Below are 19,387 nucleotides of genomic sequence, written 5' to 3'. Positions count from 1 at the left end.
AGTCTTGCGGCGGTTGAAGTCGCCCGCAATGGTTCAGTTGAGGCTAGATTCTATGTAATAACACACGTACAGATATCCGTTTTCGCCCAGTACACCAGGCCGTGATCAAGGCCCAAGAGAACGACAGTGCCGTGTTGAATGACCATAACCCGCGTATGCAAAATCAGAGTGCCAACCCGATGTTGAGATCCTCGCCCAGTTCATGATAACGTGTATGACATGACCCCTGGATGACCCCCCCCCCCAAACCCCCCAAACGCCTGTTGAATGCAGAGTCAAAAAACACACTTTGGCAACGTTTCGCTCGGCATCGCTGCCACAGGTATACGACGGCCCATTGTTGAAAATACACCTCCACACCCCATATCGCCCCAGCCTCGCATACGTTACCGTTACCCATTAATGCCGGGTGCGTTCCCGTTCCAGAGATGTCGTTATTGTAATCATTTAGCGGTTGACGCCAATGAGGCTGAGGAACTCGTTCCTGGTCTTCTCCTTGCGCTCGAAGCAGCCCAGCACGCAGCTGGTGATGGTGGTGCTGCCCGACTTCTGGACGCCGCGCATGACCATGCACAGGTGGCTCGACTCCATGACGACGGCGACGCCCTGGGGCTGCAGCACCTCCATGACGGCGTTGGCGACCTCCTTGGTCAGGCGCTCCTGCACCTGCAGGCGGCGCGCAAACATCTCGGCGATGCGCGGCAGCTTGGAGATGCCGATGACGGCGTTGCGCGGGATGTAGCCAATGTGCATCTTGCCGGTGAAGGGCACCAGGTGGTGCTCGCACATGCTGAACACCTCGATGTCCTTGACGATGACCATCTCGTTGTGGCCCTCCTGGAAGATGGCGCCGTTCACGATGTCGCGCACGTTCTCCTGGTAGCCCTTGGTGAAGTAGAGCATCGCCTTGGCGTACCGGTCCGGGGTCGCCAGCACGCCCTCGCGGTCCGGGTCCTCGCCCACGCACTCGAGCAGCGTGCGGACCGCGCCCTTCATGCGCTCCAGTCGCGCCTCCTTTTGCGCGTCGTCCTCCTCCAGCCGCTTGCGCGTGCCGACGCTGGGCCGGCTGAGGCCGTCAAAGTCGACGACGGGGCTCGGCGAACGGGTCGAGGAATCGCCTGCCTCGTCCGCCGTTGCCACCTCCTTGATGGCGGCGGTGGCGGGTGTGGAGGTCTTTCTCTTCTTCTTCTTGGGTGTCGGCTCCGGCTTGTCCCGGAAGTCCCGCGCGGGCTTGCTCACGCTGGACCGGCGCTCTCCGATCGCATGTGTGCCATTGGGGTTCTTGGAGGAGACATCTCCATTGCGCGACCGCTTCTTGCTTCTCTTGTCGCCGTTGTTGTGCTTTGCGCCATTGACGGCGGGCGCGGGGCTTTCGGAGCCGGAGGAGTGATCAGAATGAGCCATTGAGCAATCGAATGGGTTGGTTGGTTCTTGGTCGGAGAAGGAAGGAGGGAGGGGGAGCGGCGGGGAGAGTCGAGGGATAGACCGACACAAGGTGGGACCCGAGGGGCAGATGACTGTTCGACTTCCAGGATGGTTCTGGGATGGTTCCGGGATGGAGCCAGGCACTCCGGTCCCGCTGGTCTTGAAATTTCGGACCCCGAGTTAGGTCAATGGCGGCCAAGGCGGAGTCACCTCAATTGCTTATCTTATCGGTCGATGTTTGCCGAGGAACAGGGGTGTTTGAGATGAAAAACGTGGTTGTCAACGGTTTTTGATTCTGGGTTTTGGTTGGTGAAAAACCAATGGCTTGGTGGCTTGTTACTCCTCTCAGGTCGTGGGACGAAAAAGTCCAGAGAGGGAATTGGCGAATCCCCGGTTCTCGCAACCCATCGTCCTTTTGAAGACAAGCTCCGAAGTGCCCGTCCTGCTTACAAGTTTCGAAAGCCGTTGGGACCCGCTGCACAACGGTGGATAACTCGGTTTCTTGCGGGGTTGTCCTGTGACACCCTTGTTAATGGCGGCGCGTTGCATTGTCGCCGGGGAAGCTTGCAGGGGCGGCCGGAAAGTCGCGTCAAGCCTGGAATTCAACCATTCATCAGGGTCCGTCTGTGGTTTTCCGTTTCCATACTCTGTTGATTGCTTTTTGAACCACCAATTTGTTGATATCTCGGTTTCAATCATTTGCAATCACAGTAAAACATACATATTTTATCTCATTAATTAAAATTTCGATGACCTAATCAAGTTCCTTCAAGTTGCGTGTTTGATTCACTTTCTTGAAGTTGTTGAAGCTCGGACCATTCCGCGTGTGACCGCCCTGATTTCTGCCACACCCGACTTATCGTGCACCTGCCACCAAAACACCCAAACGATGGCCTCTCCATCGGCACATTCTCCACCATACTCGCACAGCCAACTCCCCGGCATCACCAACATGTCGACCAACAAAAAACGAACCTCGGACGGCCCCGGCGCACCCTCTCTAAAACGCCGAAAAGCATCGACCCTCTCGACCGCATCCGGGGCGGCTGGATTGGCCCACCCGCTGCGCCAGACCTCATTCCCGCCCGACGACTCCTCCGCGCTCTTCGGCGGCGTGCGATCGCCCTCGGTCGATGTCGACACCCTCAGCCTCGTCAGCGGCAGCCAGGTCAGCGCCGCCGCGCCGATTAAGAAGAAGCGCGGCCGCAAGTCCAAGGCCGAGAAGGCCCGCGAGCAGACCCCGTCTGTTGTCGGCGGGCGCGCCGCCACCGCCGTCAGCGGCGTTAGTGGTGAGGGTGGTGGTGGCCGCGGTGGTAAGAGCGTCGCTGGTGGAGCGGGTGGTGGTGGTGAGGAGGGTGACGGCGATGACGAGGGCCCTACGGAAGTTGCTGCGACCGCCGATGTCCGTACCAAGGAGCAGAAGGAGGAGGAGCATCGGATGAGGGGCATGCTCATTAGTGCGCTGTCGGAAGACCAGTTCTATCGGTTCGAAAATTGGCGCGCCGCAAATCTCAGTAAAGCGTCCGTGAGAAGGGTAAGGACATGTCTTCTTTGGCTTGCTTGGGCCTTGGTCTATGGGCACCCAAACTTCCGCTAACCTCCGTCCAGCTTGTCAACGCGACTATCTCCCAGTCCGTGGCCGAAAACGTCGTAATAGGAATGCGAGCGGTGGCCAAGGTCTTCATCGGTGACATCATTGAGAGCGCGCGCCGCGTGCAGGGCGAGTGGATCGAGAGGCTAGACGAGAAACAAACCGACCTGCCCACGCCGCCCGCCACCGTCGCGCCGACCCCGAACCCCGATAGCGAAGCAGATGAACAACCGAGGGAAGCGAGAGATCCGAAGGACATAAGGGACTCCGAGGTTGACGACCGCCGGGGGCCGCTGCGCCCGGAGCACCTCCGCGAGGCTGTACGGCGATACAGGAAGGGCTTCGAGGGTGGTGGAGTGGGCATGCAATGGGTCTACCATCAGCAGCAACAGGGTGGTGTGGAGAGATTCCCGACGCGAACAGGAGGTCGTAGGATATTCCGTTAACATGGCACTTGCCAACAGCGAGCATTATATTGGTTTGGGACGGCGCAACAGGTTGGGAATGATTATGGGAATGGGTGGGGGATTATCGATACCTACGGATGGTACTGGGGGTAAATCACATCGTGTTTCGGGATAAAGGGTCAAGCTGGTAGTATCTCTCCAGATATACGATTAATGGTCTGTGATCACTTGCTACGAGATCCCAACAACTTTCAGATATGGCATGAACGCATAATGAACGGGGCATCGTTCTAGAACGCCGAACTAAGCCACCATACGCAGAACTCCGAACTTTCCCGGCCTCCCGATCCCCTACCCCTACACCGCGTCCACCCCAACCATCGTAACATGTACCACAGCGCCCAACTGAGAGGCGTTCACCACAACGCACGCCACACCCACGCCAACCTTGAACATGCCATTGGGCCCAATGGGAAACTCTTCCCGGTCCGACAGCCAGACTTGCACGGTACCGCGCGCAACCGAACATAGTCGGGTCCCCGAGTCGCTGGATGACCACCGTACGCTGCGGCTCGCGGGGATCTCGAGAACCTGGAATGTGGTGCCGTCGGTTATGGGCACTGGCCGGCCCTGGGCGAGGTACGAGGAGGAGAAGGCGATGACTGGGCAAATGTTAGTCGGTGTTGGCCCTAGGAGGGGAGGGGGAGGAACGGGGGCAAGTCTATATCGGGGGTGGAAAGGGGTGTTGATGGCGGAAAGGGGTCAGGATAGACTGAACGACTCAAGAACTCACCTTCGGCATCCGCCCCAGTGCCCACACATATCCTACCCGGTGTGATCTCCCAATCGGCCGTCGTCATCACCGTCGCCCCCGATTTGTCCTGGCCTGCTTCACTAGTTGCACCGCTAGAACCCGTAGACGGCGACCCACCACCAGCACTCCCACCTCCACTCCCCATTCCAATCCCAGAAGCACTCCACCCACTCCCAGAAGAACTGTCCCTCAAGTTCCGATCAACCGATCCCCGCGGCCCCCTCGTCTTACCACTACCACTGCCACCGTCACCACCACTCCCCACCACCCCCGCCATCACCAAACCTCCCTTCTCGCCTCCCTTCTCATCCTCCACCTTCCCACTCCCACCCCCCCTCCTCCCAACCATGCGCCTCCCCTTCCCCTTCCCGACCCCACCCCTACCCCCCTCCCCTTCTTCCATTTCTTCTTCCACTTCCTCATGCACCACACCCCCCCGCGGCTGATACACAGCTGCCTCTCTCCACGCCGCCTTGGCCCCAAGCTTCTCGGCCAGGCGGCGGATGGAGCTGTGGCGTTTTGTTTTTGTTTTTGTTGCCGTTGTTGCTTCTGGTTTTGTTGTTGTTGTTTCTCCTTTTGTGGTTGCGGCTGTGGGGATAGGGGCGGCGGTGGTGGTATCGGTAACGTCGGGGGTGGTGGTGGAGAGGGTCGGAGTGGTGGCCATGGTGGTGTGGGTGGCCGTGGTAGTGGTTGCGGTGGTATGGGTGGGCTGGCTGGTAGCCGGGCGGGACGGTTTGGTGATGGATACCAACTTGGGTCGGCCGGCGGCGAGGACGGGGATGGCGGTTTTGTAGGTGTGGTTGTAGCTGTAGTTGGGGGTGGCAGTTGGTGATGGGGCGGGGGGCGTGGAGATGGAGGTGAAGGTGGAGGTGGAGGTGTCCGGCTCATCGGTCAGCTCGTTGTGGCCACCCTCGTCAACGGCATCGGGTTGAGGCGAGAGGGCGGTTTTCTCGATGCTGACCTCGGGGAGGGCATGTGCGCCACCGCCTAAGTCGGATGACAACGAGAACCGGGAGACGCAGTACGGTTGGTTCCTGTTACCACGTGTAAAACGATAGAATCGGTTGCAGCAGCCGGCGGCGCCAAAGTGCGCCTTGAGCTCCGCTGATGCCGTCCACGGGAGTGCGATACATTCCGGGAAAGGGAGGGTCGACGGGCTGCCGCCTGTGCAGGTTTCGCACGGTAACAGGCTCTTAGCACCGCAGAGATAAACTAACACAGCACAGAGTGTGTCCGCCGTTGGGTGGCCGCCGGCAAGCTGGAATCTCCACCTGTGTGGCAGGTCCCTTTGGCGCGGAAGAGGGAGCAGTTCGCGTACGAGCGGGCTGTTAGGCGAGGGCGTAGTATGCGGCAGGTACTTTGTCAGGTACCGCCAAAGCGCACTCGCATTCTTCTCGGGCTCGTCCTTGGCTGGTGGTCTCGATTCCGGCAGGCTAGTCGGAGCAAGCGGCCATGAAGTCCCCTGATCGATGCTAATAGGGAGTAGGCTCGACGACCGCGGGTTGAAGCGAATAGCGTCTTCTCCTGCCCTTTGATAGCCTTAGGCTCCGCGGCCCGCTGGGACCTCCTCTTCCGCTCTGGCCGTCGAGGCATCGCCCTTGGAGGTGCGGTAGCGGGGTCAATGCCATTCCGCGAGACCACCATCGGGGGCATCCGGCCAGAAATGGGGTCGGCGGTCTTGCGTCTCCCAACCACGGACATGGTGCCGTCGAGGTTGTCGTTAAGCAGGCAAGCCCGATGGCTGACCTGTGAATCTGCGTCAGTACCGCCGACCGCCGACTCCAAAACGGGCCCACTTACACTGAAATGTCCCCCAAGGGCCCAGGCCTCGGGGAAGATAGTCTGGCAGTCTCGGACAGGGCAGATCCACGGGTATGGATCACCTATACGGGGTAGATATCCCTCGGGGAAGAGGGTGCCCGCACCGAGTATCTTGCGCGGCGCTCCATCTATACACGTTGATCAGCAACTGTCACGCAAGTGGAAAAAAGGAGGCAGGAGACCGCATCAACTCACCCCAGTACCCAGCCCAATCCGAATACAGCCTTTTCCCACACATAGTGATGGGCCTCTCCTCGCCGTTGCTACCATCACCACTGCCTTGGCTCATCCTTCCCTTCACTTTGGTACCCTCCAGTGTGCGGAACGCATCTAGCCTCTGCGCCTTGTGAAAGTCAGGGAGGTGGGCGCTGACCGCACGCTGCGGCGCGGTGTCTAGAGTTATGGACGGTTTAGGTATGCTTGTGCCCATGCGTCGCGGGATAGGATGTTCTCTGCGGGTTGGGTAATCGACCTGCTCTTGGCTAGGTTCTGGGACAGTGGTTCTGATAATAATCGGTGGTGAGGTGAACGGCCAGGCTGACGAGTGACGACTCCTATTGGGCACTGCCCACTGTTCTCTGCGTTGCTCTAACGGTGCCGCCAGGGATGTAATATTGGGTATATGAATTGGTTGAGGGCGAGGAAAGAAAGCGTCACGCACGGCATGGCTCCCACTGGCCCCTGTTGTCCCCCGTTCAGAGATGGAACGAGAGGGCATGGGTGGAAGGAGAGTGCCGTTTGTTGGGGCGGGATGAAAAGACAGCATAGGAGTGCCGCTTCTCCTTAGCAGTCCACCTCGTCGCCTGTCGCCCCTGTCCATATCAGAGTAGGACGGGACACATGGAGCCGAGTATCGGAACGAGGTGGCAGCGTTGTATGTGTCTGGTAACAACCGTCGCTTTGCTCGCGGGGAAACCTCGAATGGAAACTCTAGATCATGCGTCCTGCTTGACGTGGTTGACACGCTTTGCCACGAGGTCCCTGAGCTTGCCGATAATAGGGATGAGCTCGACAGTGAAAGTGGTATGGGTTCCCGGTGCCCACTCGTCGCGTTTTGTGCGGTGCGGTGTGACGATAGTGCTAACTTTGGTCAGTTACTGCTAATAGGGCTAAGAGCAATGGACGAGAATGATGGGAAGAAGGGAAAAGAGAGGCTTACGATCGCGTGACTTGTTTTGGTTATGACCGCGTTCGTGCGCCCGTCTGTGTGGGCTGCGTGGCCCTCGCATACTGAACATGGCTCGGATATTGCTATCCATGACGACGCCGTTCCTGCGTGGTGAGCCTGGGAGCCCCCTTTGTGTTGAAGGAGGTGCCCGGTGTTTTGTGACCAAGGGGCTGGACGAGCTATCGCTGTCACCATCGGCCTCATCGTCCGGCAGTCGGCTCCGTCCTTCGACCCAATGGGCGAAAGGGGCTTTCACAAGGGTAGGCATGGTCTAACGGGCGAATTCAGGGCATGTAGGCGGCGAGGCGGACACAACAAGTGGTAGTCTTCGGGAGCCGAGGTCGGATTACGAGTATACATCTATCATGGTTGCCAACGATGTGACAATGCAAGATCAAAGGCCCAAAATAGGAATCGGTGTGTTTGTTGCTTTCCAGTTCCGGTGTCCTAACCTACATTCCAACGCCACATCGTCACCCACCTCGGCAAGGGAGACAAACAGGGCGAGGAATGACGCACGGGTAAACACATTGGATACTCAGACATGGCTAGTACGCTTTAATAACGACTCCCTGGTCTGCAAAGCAGAGAGCAGGATCAGTTTAAGCCTCCCCGAAGATAAAATAGAATAGAGCAAGCTTCGCACTCACCCATCGACCGGTGTCATCACGGGTAGCATTTGGACAATATCTATTTTGACAGAATATGGTACAGCGGCTCTGGGCACATGGCCCTTGCCCGGATGCAAGGTATATGTCGGATGCCCGATTCGGCTGCCATCCTACATATATCACAGCCAAGACCCCAGTAGATCAGGCCTTGACATCTTTGTTCTCCGCTTTCTTGCTTCCCGCCACCTTGGTGGCCTCGGCCACAGCCTTTCCGAGGGAAGCCTTGACGGCCGCCGCAGCCTCCGCCCGCTGAACCAGTCTCAACGCTCTCTTCTCGCGCACCTTGGTCCTGTACTCGTCGCGGCGGCCGGCCTTGGCCACCTTGCGCTTCTTGATGCCCTTAAAGTGCATCATGCGTTTCCTCCTGCGCAGACGGAACTTGGCCTTTCTCGACTCGGACTCGTTGGCGCCGGGCACGGAGCCGGCGTCGCCGACCAGCCGGCCGATCTCCCAGTTGCTCTCGCGGTAGCTGTAGTCGGGCTGCAGGTGGAACACGCGGGTGCCTTTGCGCGCGTCGAGCTCCTTCTGCTTCTCGCGGTTGTGTGCCTCCCTCTTGGACTGGGCTAGGAACCTGCTCCTGAGCTTGTCTCGGACCAGGTTGGCGACGATCGAGTTGCCATCCGCCAGAGGAACAAACTCTCGCGGCTTCTCGGCAGCCTTGTCCGCCTCGGGGGTCTCTGCCTCCGCCTTCTCGATCACTTCGTGCCGTGTTACTGAACGAGGGATGCCGCTGGGTGCTGTGGTCTCCTCGACGGGCTGCTCAACCCGCCGGGGCACGGCCACGAGGCTCAGCTTGCGCCGGCGCGGTGCCGACACGGGGTACGGCAGCTTATCCTCGCGGTTGAAGGTGACGCCAATGTACTGGCGCTTGGGGTGGCGGGCGGGGTCTCGGTAGTATTTGACGTAGCCGGCAACGGCGGCGTGGATGGTGTGGTCGCGGCCCATGATGGTGTTCTCGCCGGGGTGCCATATCGTACCGCGCTGCTTGTAGATGATGTTTCCAGTGATCACATACTGGTCTACGGAGGGAAATACGCAGTCAGCAAAGCGTATCTCGGTCGAGCCAGCATCCAATTCAAGATGAGGGACGCACCGCCGGTCTTCTTCGCGCCCATCTTCTTGGGGATGGTCTTCTTGGACTTGAGCTTGTAGGCTCCCTGTGACTTGGTCGAGGCATATCGCCGCCCTCCCACGGTGGAATTGATCGCAGCCGGCGAGGCAATACGGAGTTGTGCAAATCGATCTTCGAGGGTTCTCGGCGTCGTCGTCGCTGTTGTCGTGATGGGGCGCAGAACAGTGGTGAATGACCGGCTACTGCTGCCGGCAGCCCTTTGGAGGGGCCCCTGCAGCCGTGCGAGATGCATTGATCTGACGGCGAGCACCTCGCAGTGATTGTAGACGGCGTCGGAGGACGGGGAAGGAAGGGTGCGAGATCCCGGGGCCGAAACGGGGAACCGGAACACTGAACGCACCTGCCGCAGCTGGTGCTTGGTCGTTGTGTTCTAGGGTGAAGTTTTCTGCTGAGTCATCAGCCAACGATAAGATAGGAACCCTTGATCACCAGCAACAACCAGAAATGGATCTGGCCAGCAAGTCAAGATTCAAGATTCAAGGTTCGAATGCGGCAGTCCATTGAACTGAACAACGAGTTCATTTTGAACTTTTCTCACCAAACGTAGTCTCCCAACACCCGCCCGAACCACCAGAAACAGCCACACCAAATACCATGCGTCTCGTCGCCCTTCTCCTCCTCGCGCTGACGAGCGCCGTCTCGGCGCAATTTGGCTTCTTCGACCAGATGTTCGGCGGCGGCGGGGGCCAGCAACAGCAGCAACACCAAAACTCACCAAGCGACTCGGCGCACTACCGCAATATGTATGCCCGCTCGCACTGCGACAACTATCTCTGCCCCGACACACTCGGTTAGACGCCCCTCTTCTTTTTCTTTCCCGTTTTCAGCTCCAACGCCCTACGACTAAATCGACTGACACTCTGACACAGCATGCGTGCACTTCCCACACCACTGCCCCTGCCAATGGCCGGCGCACGAGGACAAGTTCGAGCTGGCCGAGGGGCAGAGGATATGCGTGTCTAGGGGCGGGTTCAAGGCCGGCGAGGCGGCGCGGAAGGTCGAGCTGGCGCGCAAGGGGCTGCTCTAATACGGCCCCAATCATAGTTACCTCGTCTTCATCGTCGATCGAATGTGTACGTACGCTTGCAGCGACCTGTACATAAAGAAAAGAAGCAAAAAAACCGATACACTCTCAGTCGGGTAGTTCAATCGAGGCCATGCCTATGTCCATCCATGCCCATGCGAAAACATGCCGCCATGTTGCATCGCTGCTAAAAGAAAGCCAACCATCAATGCGATGTCAACGTGCAAGTCTGCAAGCAAAAATAAACAAGAGTTCACCCATAAAACGCATGCCACCCCCGCCAAATCAGCACAACCACCCCTCCCCCTACGACGAACCATTAACCTTCCCCGGCAGCGCAGGCACAGCCGGTACAGCGGGCGCCCCATCCCCATCCTCATCATCATCCCCCTCCTCCTCGGCCAACTCCTCCTCGGGATGCCCCAACAACGCCGCCACATTCTTCATCTCATAATGCTTCTTCCTCAGCTTCTCAAACCTTGCATGCTTCTCCCTCTCCTCCGCCGACAGCCCCACCAAATACTCCTCCCCATCCGCATCATGCCCACTCCCATGACTATCCACATGCACCGCCCGCGGCCGCTCAGCCCATCCCCCCTCATCATCCTCCTCCAACTCCTCCTCCGGCTCCCCCAACGACAGCTGCGGAATCTCCTCATGCGCCGGCCGCCTCCGCCCCTGTCCCTGCTGCCGCAATAACACGCCATCCACACGATCGAGATCGATCGCGTTCGGATCAATCGGCGGCGCCACGTCCCCCTCCTCCCCGTCTTCCGCATCGGACGGATCCTCCGCCGGATCGTAGTGCTTCGCGTACGGCGTCTTGGGCTCGTTGATCTTCATGGTGCTGGTGCGCTCCTGCTCGGTCAGGTAGAGGTTGGCTTCGTCCCACTTGAGGCGCTGGTTGGGTTCTTCTTCTTCGCCGTCGGCGTTGTTGGTGGTGGTGGTGGTGGTGCCGTCGTGGGGGGTGAGGGAGCTTTGGCGGCGGGAGGTGCCGCCCGGTCGGGAGGTGGTGGAGGAGGAGCGGCGGTGGCCGGCGTTGTATTGCGTGTTGGCGATGGTGAGTTCTTTGGCTTCTTTGGGGGTGAGGGGGGCGTGGGGGTGGTGGTGGTCGGAGGGGGGGCTGTTGGTGCTGTGTGGGAGCGTGGTGGTGGTGGTGGGGTGTTGGGTGTCGGTGGGGGAGATGGGCGGGGAGCCGCGGTAGGAGTTCTTGAGGATGCCTGTTTGTTTGAATGGGATGGTCCGGCTTGTTAGCTTCTAGTTTCTGATTCCCGATTCCTTATATCACTCATTGCCAGGCGTGGGCTTGGTCGGGGGCTCTCCTCCCCGGTGACGAAATGGCTCAGCTCAGCTCACTCACCCTTCGGGCGCGGGGCTTGTGTCCCCGGCGGAGTATGCGACGGCGTGTGTTCTACGGCGCTCGCCATCTTGGTTGTGTTTTGTTGTGGTTGTTTGTCGAAATTGCTCGCCGGCTGTGGTATATACTGGTTGGTGAGGCCTTTTTACTTAGGTCCGGTGGCTCAGGTCGTTTTGCATTGGTTCAGAAAACGAAAGTTGACTGGCGGTCCCTTGAGAGGTGGAATGACCCTTCTGAAGAAGGGTGGGGCGGGGTCGTTGGATCCGCCAAGCCACGAACGAGAGCTTCTGTCTGAAGTGCAAGCCAAGCTCGCTGCTTCGCGGGGATTCTGCTATTTGGAAACACGAACCGTCTCTGCAACGAACGGGAATAATCTCGCTCTTTGCAGAGGAGCTCAGCAACGTCACTGCGCATGAAAGCCATATTCGCTCCGTACACCTGGACAACTCCCTCGAACCACACGATCCCTGGCGCTGCCTGTTTCTGCTCTTCCTCTTCACCCTGCCGAGCCAGCGAAGTCAGTTAACTCCAACATCACAGCTTGTCAAGGGTCTTTCTCGAGGTGGCCGAATCCGAGATGCATACTTGGGTTTCTGTGGATACTCGGGCTCCGAGGGTAATCCTGTTTCTCATCCGAACCGTCCAAACAACCTTTGGTCTGTTCTATTTCTCTGGCTCGTCGCTCTCTGTCTAGTTCGCATTACGTCATTGTCTCCGTCTTTCTCATCATGTTATCCTCTTTCTCAACCAACATACAGATATTTTGGGGTAGCCACTTTACTCCAGCACTTGCTTCCTCATTCCTATGATATTCCTCTCGGGTCACCCCGCTACGCTTATGCGACCCTTTTCTTTCCGATCTTATAATAGTGTGTACCCGAAGCAGAGAAAAGCAGCCCGTGGAAGCGGTGCTCAGTATAGAGTTACTTGCGTATATATGTGTTCTATTCCCCAATTGCAAAGGTCTACAATAACATCTCATGAGAACACCGCACGTAAAAAAACGGCCGCAACTCTTCTAACCATGCCCTGGACCCTCTCTCCGACCATCACCAACAACACGCCCAACTCCCCCGCTACAACCTCCCCCAATACACCACCAAAACTCCGCGCAGGCTAAGAGATCAACCCGTTGCTGTGCCCAGTGCTATTAACGTGTCCTCATTCACCGCCGCGCCTTTGAGTCCCCTCGTCATTCCTGTTAATGGCCGTTCATGACACCGTTGCCGTTCACGACGCCGTTGCCGTTCACGTGCATCATGGCCAGCGACTTGGACACGCCGGCATGCCGCCCCCAGGCCTGGAGCATTTCTCGCCTCACACTCCCGGTGGGCCGGGCGTAGTCTCTTTGGGTTTGTTCCAAAATCGCGAGCATGGCGTCTTGCTCTTCGACCCTGTCGAAATAGTGCCCAACTGCGTCTGTCAGTCTCGTGCCTTCGGCCTAGATAGTGATACACTCCAACTTACAAACCGATATCGCCATACAAGCTGTGAAGATGCCCGGCGGAGTGAACTGGTTCCCACGCCCTACGGCGCAGATCTCCCGGACGGTCTTCCGAATACGTTCCTATCCCACGAGGCCCATGTGAGTGTCCGACCATACACGAAAACGAGCAGGGGCAACCAACCTCAATACTGGCTCTCTCCTTAGCTTTCATCATGTTGCCGGGTCTCAGACGGTGGTCCAACAAAAACAGCCTTGCAAGCCTGTGGTGTTGTACGCCAATAACTGTTGACACGAGACACAGCTTGTCAGCCCATGCTCGAACAAAACGGAAACCCGAAATCCCACTTACCTTGGCAACCCTGATGATACCAAATCCCCGGGAAAACACTCGCCCCCGGCGGTTCCGTAAAGAACGGGTCATACGACGGCGGCAGCTTCTCAGCCCAGCGCCGATTCCAATTATTCAGCTCGTCCCACGACTGCGGCTCATGCTTCTCAGGCGCGAGCCAGAAGTTGACGACGTCGGCGCAGTGCACCACGGCCACGTTGGCCCACGCAAAGTCGTCCTCGGGCGGCTCGTCGAGCGACCGGTCCACGAGCCCCGGGTGCACGAGGTACAGGCACACCGGCTGCCGCTTGGTCACGGCGATGTAGATCTCCTGCCGCAGGCCGACCCAGAACGATGCCGCGCCGAGGGTGCCCGGCCCGAAGGACTGCACCCCGACAAACCGGTACATGCCGGGCAAGTGTCCGCGCTTCAGAGCCTCGTGCGTTTCGTCCACGTCGCTGTCGGTCTCATCGCGGAGGGCAGCTATAGCTCGGAGGATTAGGATTTGTTCCTTGCTATTCTTCCACGGCTGACGTACCGTTCATTTCTTCCATGACCTGGAGGATGATGGTTGCGGCAAAGAGATGCTCGGTCCAGATGGATTTGTAGTTTTTGCTCGTTAAGAGGCACTTCATGATGTTGATGCAAGCCGCATTGTGCGTGTCTGCCAGCTGGTTATATCGCTTCCTCTGGCTGAGGTCGGGATGGGTTTGCCCCAAGTGCCGCGCCGAGAGCGCAAATATCGATCTCACCAGCACCTGGCAGTCCCTTGACCGATGGGGTACGATGTTCTGGAAGGTATCTGTGGGACCCCGTTAGCATCTCTCCCTTGTCCCCGGGGCATTAAAGGGTGGGAGCTGCAGCAAGCTCGTTCCACGACTATACGTACGGTACGGGTCACACAGGTCAAGCTAAAGGATCGGTGTCAGCCATGCATACCGAGCCTCAACGGTTCACCAACACCAGGTTTGGGTGGCGCCTTACCCACATAGCCAACTTATCCATGAAGTGGCGAAAGAGAACAGCCTCTTCGGGGTCGGTGAGGGGCCAGATTGGGGGCGGCGGATCGACGACGGACGAGATGGACATTAATCGCGAACGGTCAGGGGGCGAGGGCGGTCGGTAAGGTGGCATGGGCGAAGTATTGCTGTGGCACTCCACGTCCACGACGGGAGGGGAGTCCCACGCCGCCTCGAACTCGTCGGGTCCGCTATCCGGGCTCGATACATCGTTTATTATGGTCTGCGACTCATCGATAAAGACCACTTCACACCATCAGAGTCAGACGGGGTCTTCTTGGCGGGTTACACCTCGAGGGATTCGAGTAGAAGAAACAACGGGGACGAACATCTTCGCGGAGTCTTGATCCACCTTTGTTTCTTGTTGAACTTGAACTTGTCTATGTAAATATCGGGCGAGTGAGTAAAACCGGCGCCGAGAAAGGAGTGGTCCGAGGCTCCACTGACACTTGTTGGTCTCGCGGATCTTGAGGCCCGGCGGCAGGCATGGCTCGTCCGCGGTCCGGCATCTGCCACAGATTGGTGTTACTCTGTCGCCTGTGGCACATCGGTAAGTCAACAGTCAACAACCAACAGCCAACACATGGTTTCCCCCCACGGATTGACACCCAAGCCAACGGTGTGGGCCGGGGTCCGGGAGAACAGGCGGACTAGTAGGGACGGAGGAAGTGGAGACAGAACGGACATTTGAGATGATGTTGCCGGCACCGGGCGCTAAAGGAGTCCACCATTCAAGTTAGCGAAAAAAACGACAACTAAACAAACCCCGAGTGCTCTCTTTATTGAGATACATGCTCTGTCGGCTTCCTCAGCAACCCGACAACTCGACAACCGAGACCTGACTCACCATCCGAATCTTGCAAGGCTGGGAGTTGGGGAGCCCCGCCCGGATGAGGGCGTGGTCGTCGCCGTGGTTGGCGTCGTGTCGGAAAGCGACATTGGCAAAGGCCGGGGGTCCGTTGAAGCCCGGACGCTCACATACGAAACTGGGATGGTGAAGCACGCACAAGGTGAGGGAGAAGCAGAGGCGGTCGCAAGTGATCAAATGTCAGCCAGACCTTTCTGGATCCAAGGTGAGCTGGCTCATCCACACTCAATCCTCGTGGCTGATCGGGGGGAAATTGCCCCCCCGAATAAGAACCCTGGTAGTCGCCCCGCTCTTGTGCGGGCGGCGGGCTGCGAAAGATAATCCTCCTTCCAGCCCGGCCCGAAGACGGGTCCACCGGCAAACTCGCCGTGCGGCGTGCGCCCTCGGTACCCCACGAAAACGATGGAGAAGCAGTCTGGGGAACTGCCCAGGAGGGTCACACCAAAAAAACCTAAAGTTTTTTTGAGTTTTGCCGTTTTTTGGAATATCATGCGGGTCTTTGCAGGTCGTTCTTGCTTTTGGGGTGCTGATGTCTTGGTGCGGGGAAGGAAGGGATGCCGAAGGCCACCGGTCACATTTTGTCACGCTGAGACTGCCATTTCCATTGGTTTCCTGGTGTGGTGCAACACAATACGATGCACCTTCCCTTCTTGTCGAAGCTGCTTCACCGAGCAACGAACCACCGAAGGTCCTGAGTAAACCATGCGCGCCTTGCAAGCAGCCCGCCTCTGCCAAACCCACAGGCAACGAGTGGGGAAACCTTTTCAGGAACCCGATGAACTCAACAGGGATTCCCACCTCGCAACGGCTCAAACTGCTGCAACACCCCACAACCTAGAAAACTCCACAGACCCCAACCCCGTCGCCGAAGTGAGAGCCTATTGGATCCGTTGGAAGAAATTCTCGACATCTTCCAGGTTTCTCCATCCGTCCTGCTTGGCGACATGGGCCTTGAACGGAGCTCAGGGAGTTGATCTTTTCTTTCCCCATAACGCCAACGACAGCCCCTTCTTCGCGAACTGGTTCGTTACCAAGTAGCGTTGTCTTACCCATTTCGACTGCACACGGGAACCGGGAGTGACCTGTCACCAAGATGGCTTCAGAACACCCACCTGAGGGCGTTGTGCCCTCCGAGAAGACCGGATTGGACGACGAGAAGAACCACCATGCTCAGGATCAGGTCTCACGGCTCCAGGCCACGGACCGTGTCATCCAGGGCGCCAAATTGGCCACAGAGAAGGAGCAGAAAATGACCCTCATGCAGGGCATTCGCCTGTACCCCAAAGCCATCGCATGGAGCATGCTCATCTCAACCTGTATCGTGATGGAGGGCTACGATATTTGCTTGATCAACAACTTCTGTGGGTGTTCATGGCTTCTCGGCCCTGTGGGGTCCCTAGATGGCAGCCTCGGCTAACTGGACGGTTCAAAAGATGCATTCCCGCAATTCAATAAAAAATACGGCGAACAGCTACCCGGTGGAAAGTGGGAAGTGACAGCTCCATGGCAGGCCGGTCTCAGCAATGTGAGTGCTCTCAAAACATCAGGCCAGCACAGCCGGCGGCCCGCTTCGACGTCCCGGCCCGTTCCCGATCTTGAGATGGGACGAACAGGCGAGAAATGCTAACCCGGTGGATCTAGGGCGCCAACGTCGGTGAACTAATTGGCCTCCTCATCAACGGCTGGGTGTCGGAACGGTTCGGTTACCGCTGGACAGTCATTGTCTGTCTGATGTTGATCAATGCCTGGACGGCCTTGTTTTTCACGGCCCAGAATGTGCAGACGCTGCTAGCGGCTGAAATCCTATGCGGCATCGTACGGCCCCTGAACCCTAACATCTGGCGGGGATGCGTTACTGACGTGCAGTTCCCGGATAGCCATGGGGCGTCTTTCAAACCCTCACCATCACCTATGCCTCCGAGGTCTGCCCTGTCGCAATGAGAGCCTATCTCTCGACTTACGTCAACTTCTGCTGGGGCCTCGGCCAGTTTATCGGCATCGGCGTCATCATGTCCATGCTTGGGCGGGATAACGAATGGGGCTACCGAATTCCATATGCTCTGCAATGGATGTGGCCTCTCCCGCTTGCCGTCGGCATCTTCTTCGCCCCCGAGTCTCCCTGGTGGTTGGTCCGTAAGGGAAAGCTTGACAAGGCAAAGCGCTCGCTGTTGCGCCTTACCAGCCTGAACCGGGAGACCGATTTCGATGCGGATGAGACGGTCGACATGATGGTGCACACTACGGCGCTGGAGGAGAAGACAACGAGCGGAGCGAGCTACTTGGACTGCTTCAAGGGCTACGACTTGAGAAGAACGGAGGTAAGGTGAACTGAATCTGCGCGGTATGGGGCCCTCTAATGAGTGATGATGTGCAGATTGTTGGCATGTGCTGGGCGATCCAGAATTTGTCAGGGAACTCCTTTTCCAACTACTCGACATACTTCCTCACCCAAGCCGGTCTTGACCCGGACAGCGCCTACGGCTTTGCGCTTGGTCAGTACGGAATCAACATGGTGGTAAGTCAGATGCTAGCATGTTACAAAAAGGAACGACAGTGAACGTTGACACTACTGGACAGGGGGTTATAGGAGCCTGGTTTTTGATGAGCCGCGGAATTGGCCGCCGGTCTCTTTATCTCTACGGCCTGTGCGGTCTTTTTGTCATGCTTTTGATTCTCGGCTTCCTAGGCCTCGTCCCGGAGGCCCACCGGCGAGAGGCCTCCCTTGCGACAGGCAGCATCATGCTTGGCTGGGCCCTGACGTATCAACTAACTGTGGGCACTGTCTGCTACTCGCTGGTCAGCGAGATCTCGACACGGCGGCTGCAGATCAAGACGGTTGCCCTCGGGCGTGTGTTCTAGTGAGTCTTGCCCCATGGTTAATGATGGCATTTTCCGCCGCTAACCTTTCCAAAGTATCATCGTGGGCATCATTTGCAGCACGATAACGCCATACATGCTGAATCCCGGAGCCTGGGATTGGAGAAACTTTGCCGGCTTTTTCTGGGCCGGCATTTGCTTTTTGTGCATTATTTACACTTACTTCCGGGTGCCCGAGCCGTCCGGGCGCTCCTTTGCCGAGTTGGATATGCTTTTCAAGAACAAGGTCAGCGCGCGCAAGTTCGCGACGACCAAGGTCAATGTGTTCGAGGAGGATATTGACGGGGAGTTTATGGCCAAATACCACAAGCACACTGGGGCCAAGGTCGTGGAGAGCACCAGCAGCCCGTAGGGTTTTGAATATTTGGGATAGTGTAGTAGTTAATAGTTAAGCATATTTACACTTTCAACTTGTGGTTTACAATTGAGTAAATAGAATGGTAGAGCGGAGACTGTTCACTTCGTTACGTTGTGTTAATACCGATTATCGGCGGAACCCAACCCTTGACTGTCTGCCCCTTTAGAAGAGAATAATGTATAAGTGCCGCTAGAATTTGCCAATGAGATCCAAATCCGAGAGACTGAACCAGTTTACGGAGATGGTTGATGAAAGACGACAGGCCTTATGACCCCACAACTCTAAAAGATACCATTGCGACAGCGACCAGTACATACGACCATATCCACGAGAAAGTACGGGATCCCGTCCGCTCTCCCCTAGTCAAACTCGTGAGAGCCAAACTAGTACTCAGGTCGGTGACGACTGGGGAATCCTTGGTGTTGTATGTATTTTTGCTACCGGCCTCAAGCACCTTGACTTCACTTGGGCGTGGATGTGAGGAGAGGTAGGCTCACTCCCTTGTCTGTATGCAGTAGTATACAGCTGCTTAGTATAAAATACTTTATATCACCCATTCCACATGCATCGGGTAATGCCCTCGTGAACCCACCTCCTGCTTCAGCCCCCCAATATATTTACCTCCAGCGGTGACGCCTCGCCAAACACTAGACGGTACTATCCACGATCCAGACCGTTCCTTACTCACCGGCTCCTCCCGACGTAGATGTCGGCCGGCCACAGAAACCAACTAGCCGCTTTCTCCCCCACGCCATTCCGAGAATAGTCGGTCTGCATCGGAGAAAGTTGCCCTTTTAAAAAGTGGACCTCTGTTCCACAGAACGGTCTTCGCATCAAATTACCACATCTGGTCCTAAATGTGCAATTCTCGCCGATTCTGGCCAAAGTCGACAACGGCACACCTGCATGTGTTCATCGGGACCCTGGAAGATGTTCACGTGCCATTCAAGGGACAACCAGGTCGGTGGGCACTCGCAGGAGTAGTGGCACCCACTCAACCACCCCATGTGCGGTTCCAAGCGGGAACGAAAGAGGGAAGAGAGGGAGAACACAGATCCGTGGAACCGAAGGAGCAGGCTT

General features: G+C 57.5%; 7 protein-coding genes across 7 annotated transcripts; 3 read left to right on the top strand and 4 right to left on the bottom strand.

Moving 5' to 3' along the window:
- Positions 1 to 19: 19 nt before the first annotated feature.
- F5144DRAFT_584734 (uncharacterized protein) lies at positions 20 to 1,894 on the bottom strand. The gene has a single exon (XM_066789639.1). It carries the CDS (start codon positions 1,402 to 1,404, stop codon positions 448 to 450), a length of 957 nt encoding a protein of 318 aa, XP_066640637.1. The 5' UTR covers positions 1,405 to 1,894; the 3' UTR covers positions 20 to 447.
- A 483-nt stretch (positions 1,895 to 2,377) lies between these two features.
- Positions 2,378 to 3,462, top strand: F5144DRAFT_551380 (hTAFII28-like protein conserved region-domain-containing protein; the record flags this gene model as incomplete). The annotated part of the gene is made up of 2 exons (XM_066787688.1): positions 2,378 to 2,959; positions 3,034 to 3,462. The coding sequence occupies 2 exons, from the start codon at positions 2,378 to 2,380 to the stop codon at positions 3,460 to 3,462; spliced, it is 1,011 nt and encodes a 336-aa protein (XP_066640636.1).
- Positions 3,463 to 3,780: 318 nt separating this feature from the next.
- F5144DRAFT_659403 (uncharacterized protein) lies at positions 3,781 to 6,488 on the bottom strand (the record flags this gene model as incomplete). Its single annotated transcript, XM_066793233.1, has 7 exons — positions 3,781 to 4,085; positions 4,217 to 5,401; positions 5,455 to 5,562; positions 5,621 to 5,709; positions 5,802 to 5,983; positions 6,038 to 6,186; positions 6,254 to 6,488. The coding sequence occupies 7 exons, from the start codon at positions 6,486 to 6,488 to the stop codon at positions 3,781 to 3,783; spliced, it is 2,253 nt and encodes a 750-aa protein (XP_066640635.1).
- A 341-nt stretch (positions 6,489 to 6,829) lies between these two features.
- Positions 6,830 to 7,310, top strand: F5144DRAFT_584728 (uncharacterized protein). The gene is made up of 2 exons (XM_066789638.1): positions 6,830 to 7,138; positions 7,218 to 7,310. Exons 1-2 carry the CDS (start codon positions 6,899 to 6,901, stop codon positions 7,290 to 7,292), a joined length of 315 nt encoding a protein of 104 aa, XP_066640634.1. The 5' UTR covers positions 6,830 to 6,898; the 3' UTR covers positions 7,293 to 7,310.
- A 728-nt stretch (positions 7,311 to 8,038) lies between these two features.
- Positions 8,039 to 11,480, bottom strand: F5144DRAFT_497261 (mitochondrial 54S ribosomal bL27m domain-containing protein; the record flags this gene model as incomplete). The annotated part of the gene is made up of 4 exons (XM_066786193.1): positions 8,039 to 8,916; positions 8,991 to 9,265; positions 10,364 to 11,273; positions 11,414 to 11,480. 4 exons carry the CDS (start codon positions 11,478 to 11,480, stop codon positions 8,039 to 8,041), a joined length of 2,130 nt encoding a protein of 709 aa, XP_066640633.1.
- An 837-nt stretch (positions 11,481 to 12,317) lies between these two features.
- F5144DRAFT_584716 (uncharacterized protein) lies at positions 12,318 to 15,074 on the bottom strand. The gene is made up of 10 exons (XM_066789637.1): positions 14,890 to 15,074; positions 14,652 to 14,741; positions 14,534 to 14,584; positions 14,170 to 14,450; positions 14,075 to 14,096; positions 13,724 to 13,987; positions 13,207 to 13,668; positions 13,039 to 13,139; positions 12,878 to 12,977; positions 12,318 to 12,823 (listed from the first exon to the last, which is right to left on the bottom strand). Exons 1-10 carry the CDS (start codon positions 14,933 to 14,935, stop codon positions 12,612 to 12,614), a joined length of 1,629 nt encoding a protein of 542 aa, XP_066640632.1. The 5' UTR covers positions 14,936 to 15,074; the 3' UTR covers positions 12,318 to 12,611.
- A 964-nt stretch (positions 15,075 to 16,038) lies between these two features.
- Positions 16,039 to 18,428, top strand: F5144DRAFT_375473 (uncharacterized protein). Its single transcript, XM_066784549.1, has 7 exons — positions 16,039 to 16,433; positions 16,506 to 16,597; positions 16,714 to 16,887; positions 16,950 to 17,390; positions 17,447 to 17,587; positions 17,650 to 17,930; positions 17,986 to 18,428. The coding sequence occupies exons 1-7, from the start codon at positions 16,166 to 16,168 to the stop codon at positions 18,299 to 18,301; spliced, it is 1,713 nt and encodes a 570-aa protein (XP_066640631.1). The 5' UTR covers positions 16,039 to 16,165; the 3' UTR covers positions 18,302 to 18,428.
- The last annotated feature ends 959 nt before the right edge of the window (positions 18,429 to 19,387 follow it).

Source organism: Chaetomium tenue, assembly GCF_020726465.1.
Source record: "Chaetomium tenue strain MPI-SDFR-AT-0079 chromosome Unknown F5144scaffold_6, whole genome shotgun sequence".
Lineage (NCBI taxonomy): Eukaryota > Fungi > Ascomycota > Sordariomycetes > Sordariales > Chaetomiaceae > Chaetomium > Chaetomium tenue.
The sequence above is the reverse complement of the archived record's forward strand: the minus strand, read 5'-3'. Positions and strand labels throughout refer to the sequence as shown.

Bases quoted from the DNA above. Each gene is read 5' to 3' on its own strand.
- F5144DRAFT_584728 (XM_066789638.1), top strand. From the start codon at position 6,899: ATGGAGCCGAGTATCGGAACGAGGTGGCAGCGTTGTATGTGTCTGGTA. The intron at 7,139-7,217 runs CTAACTTTGGTC...AGAGAGGCTTAC, and splicing joins GGTGCGGTGTGACGATAGTG to GATCGCGTGACTTGTTTTGG.
- F5144DRAFT_584716 (XM_066789637.1), bottom strand. From the start codon at position 14,935: ATGGTGGACTCCTTTAGCGCCCGGTGCCGGCAACATCATCTCAAAT. The intron at 13,988-14,074 runs GTACGTATAGTC...GGGGTCCCACAG, and splicing joins TGACCTGTGTGACCCGTACC to ATACCTTCCAGAACATCGTA. The intron at 13,669-13,723 runs GTACGTCAGCCG...TCCGAGCTATAG, and splicing joins GGTCATGGAAGAAATGAACG to CTGCCCTCCGCGATGAGACC.
- F5144DRAFT_375473 (XM_066784549.1), top strand. From the start codon at position 16,166: ATGGCTTCAGAACACCCACCTGAGGGCGTTGTGCCCTCCGAGAAGACC. The intron at 16,598-16,713 runs GTGAGTGCTCTC...CGGTGGATCTAG, and splicing joins GGCAGGCCGGTCTCAGCAAT to GGCGCCAACGTCGGTGAACT. The intron at 17,931-17,985 runs GTGAGTCTTGCC...ACCTTTCCAAAG, and splicing joins GCCCTCGGGCGTGTGTTCTA to TATCATCGTGGGCATCATTT.
- F5144DRAFT_584734 (XM_066789639.1), bottom strand. From the start codon at position 1,404: ATGGCTCATTCTGATCACTCCTCCGGCTCCGAAAGCCCCGCGCCCGCC.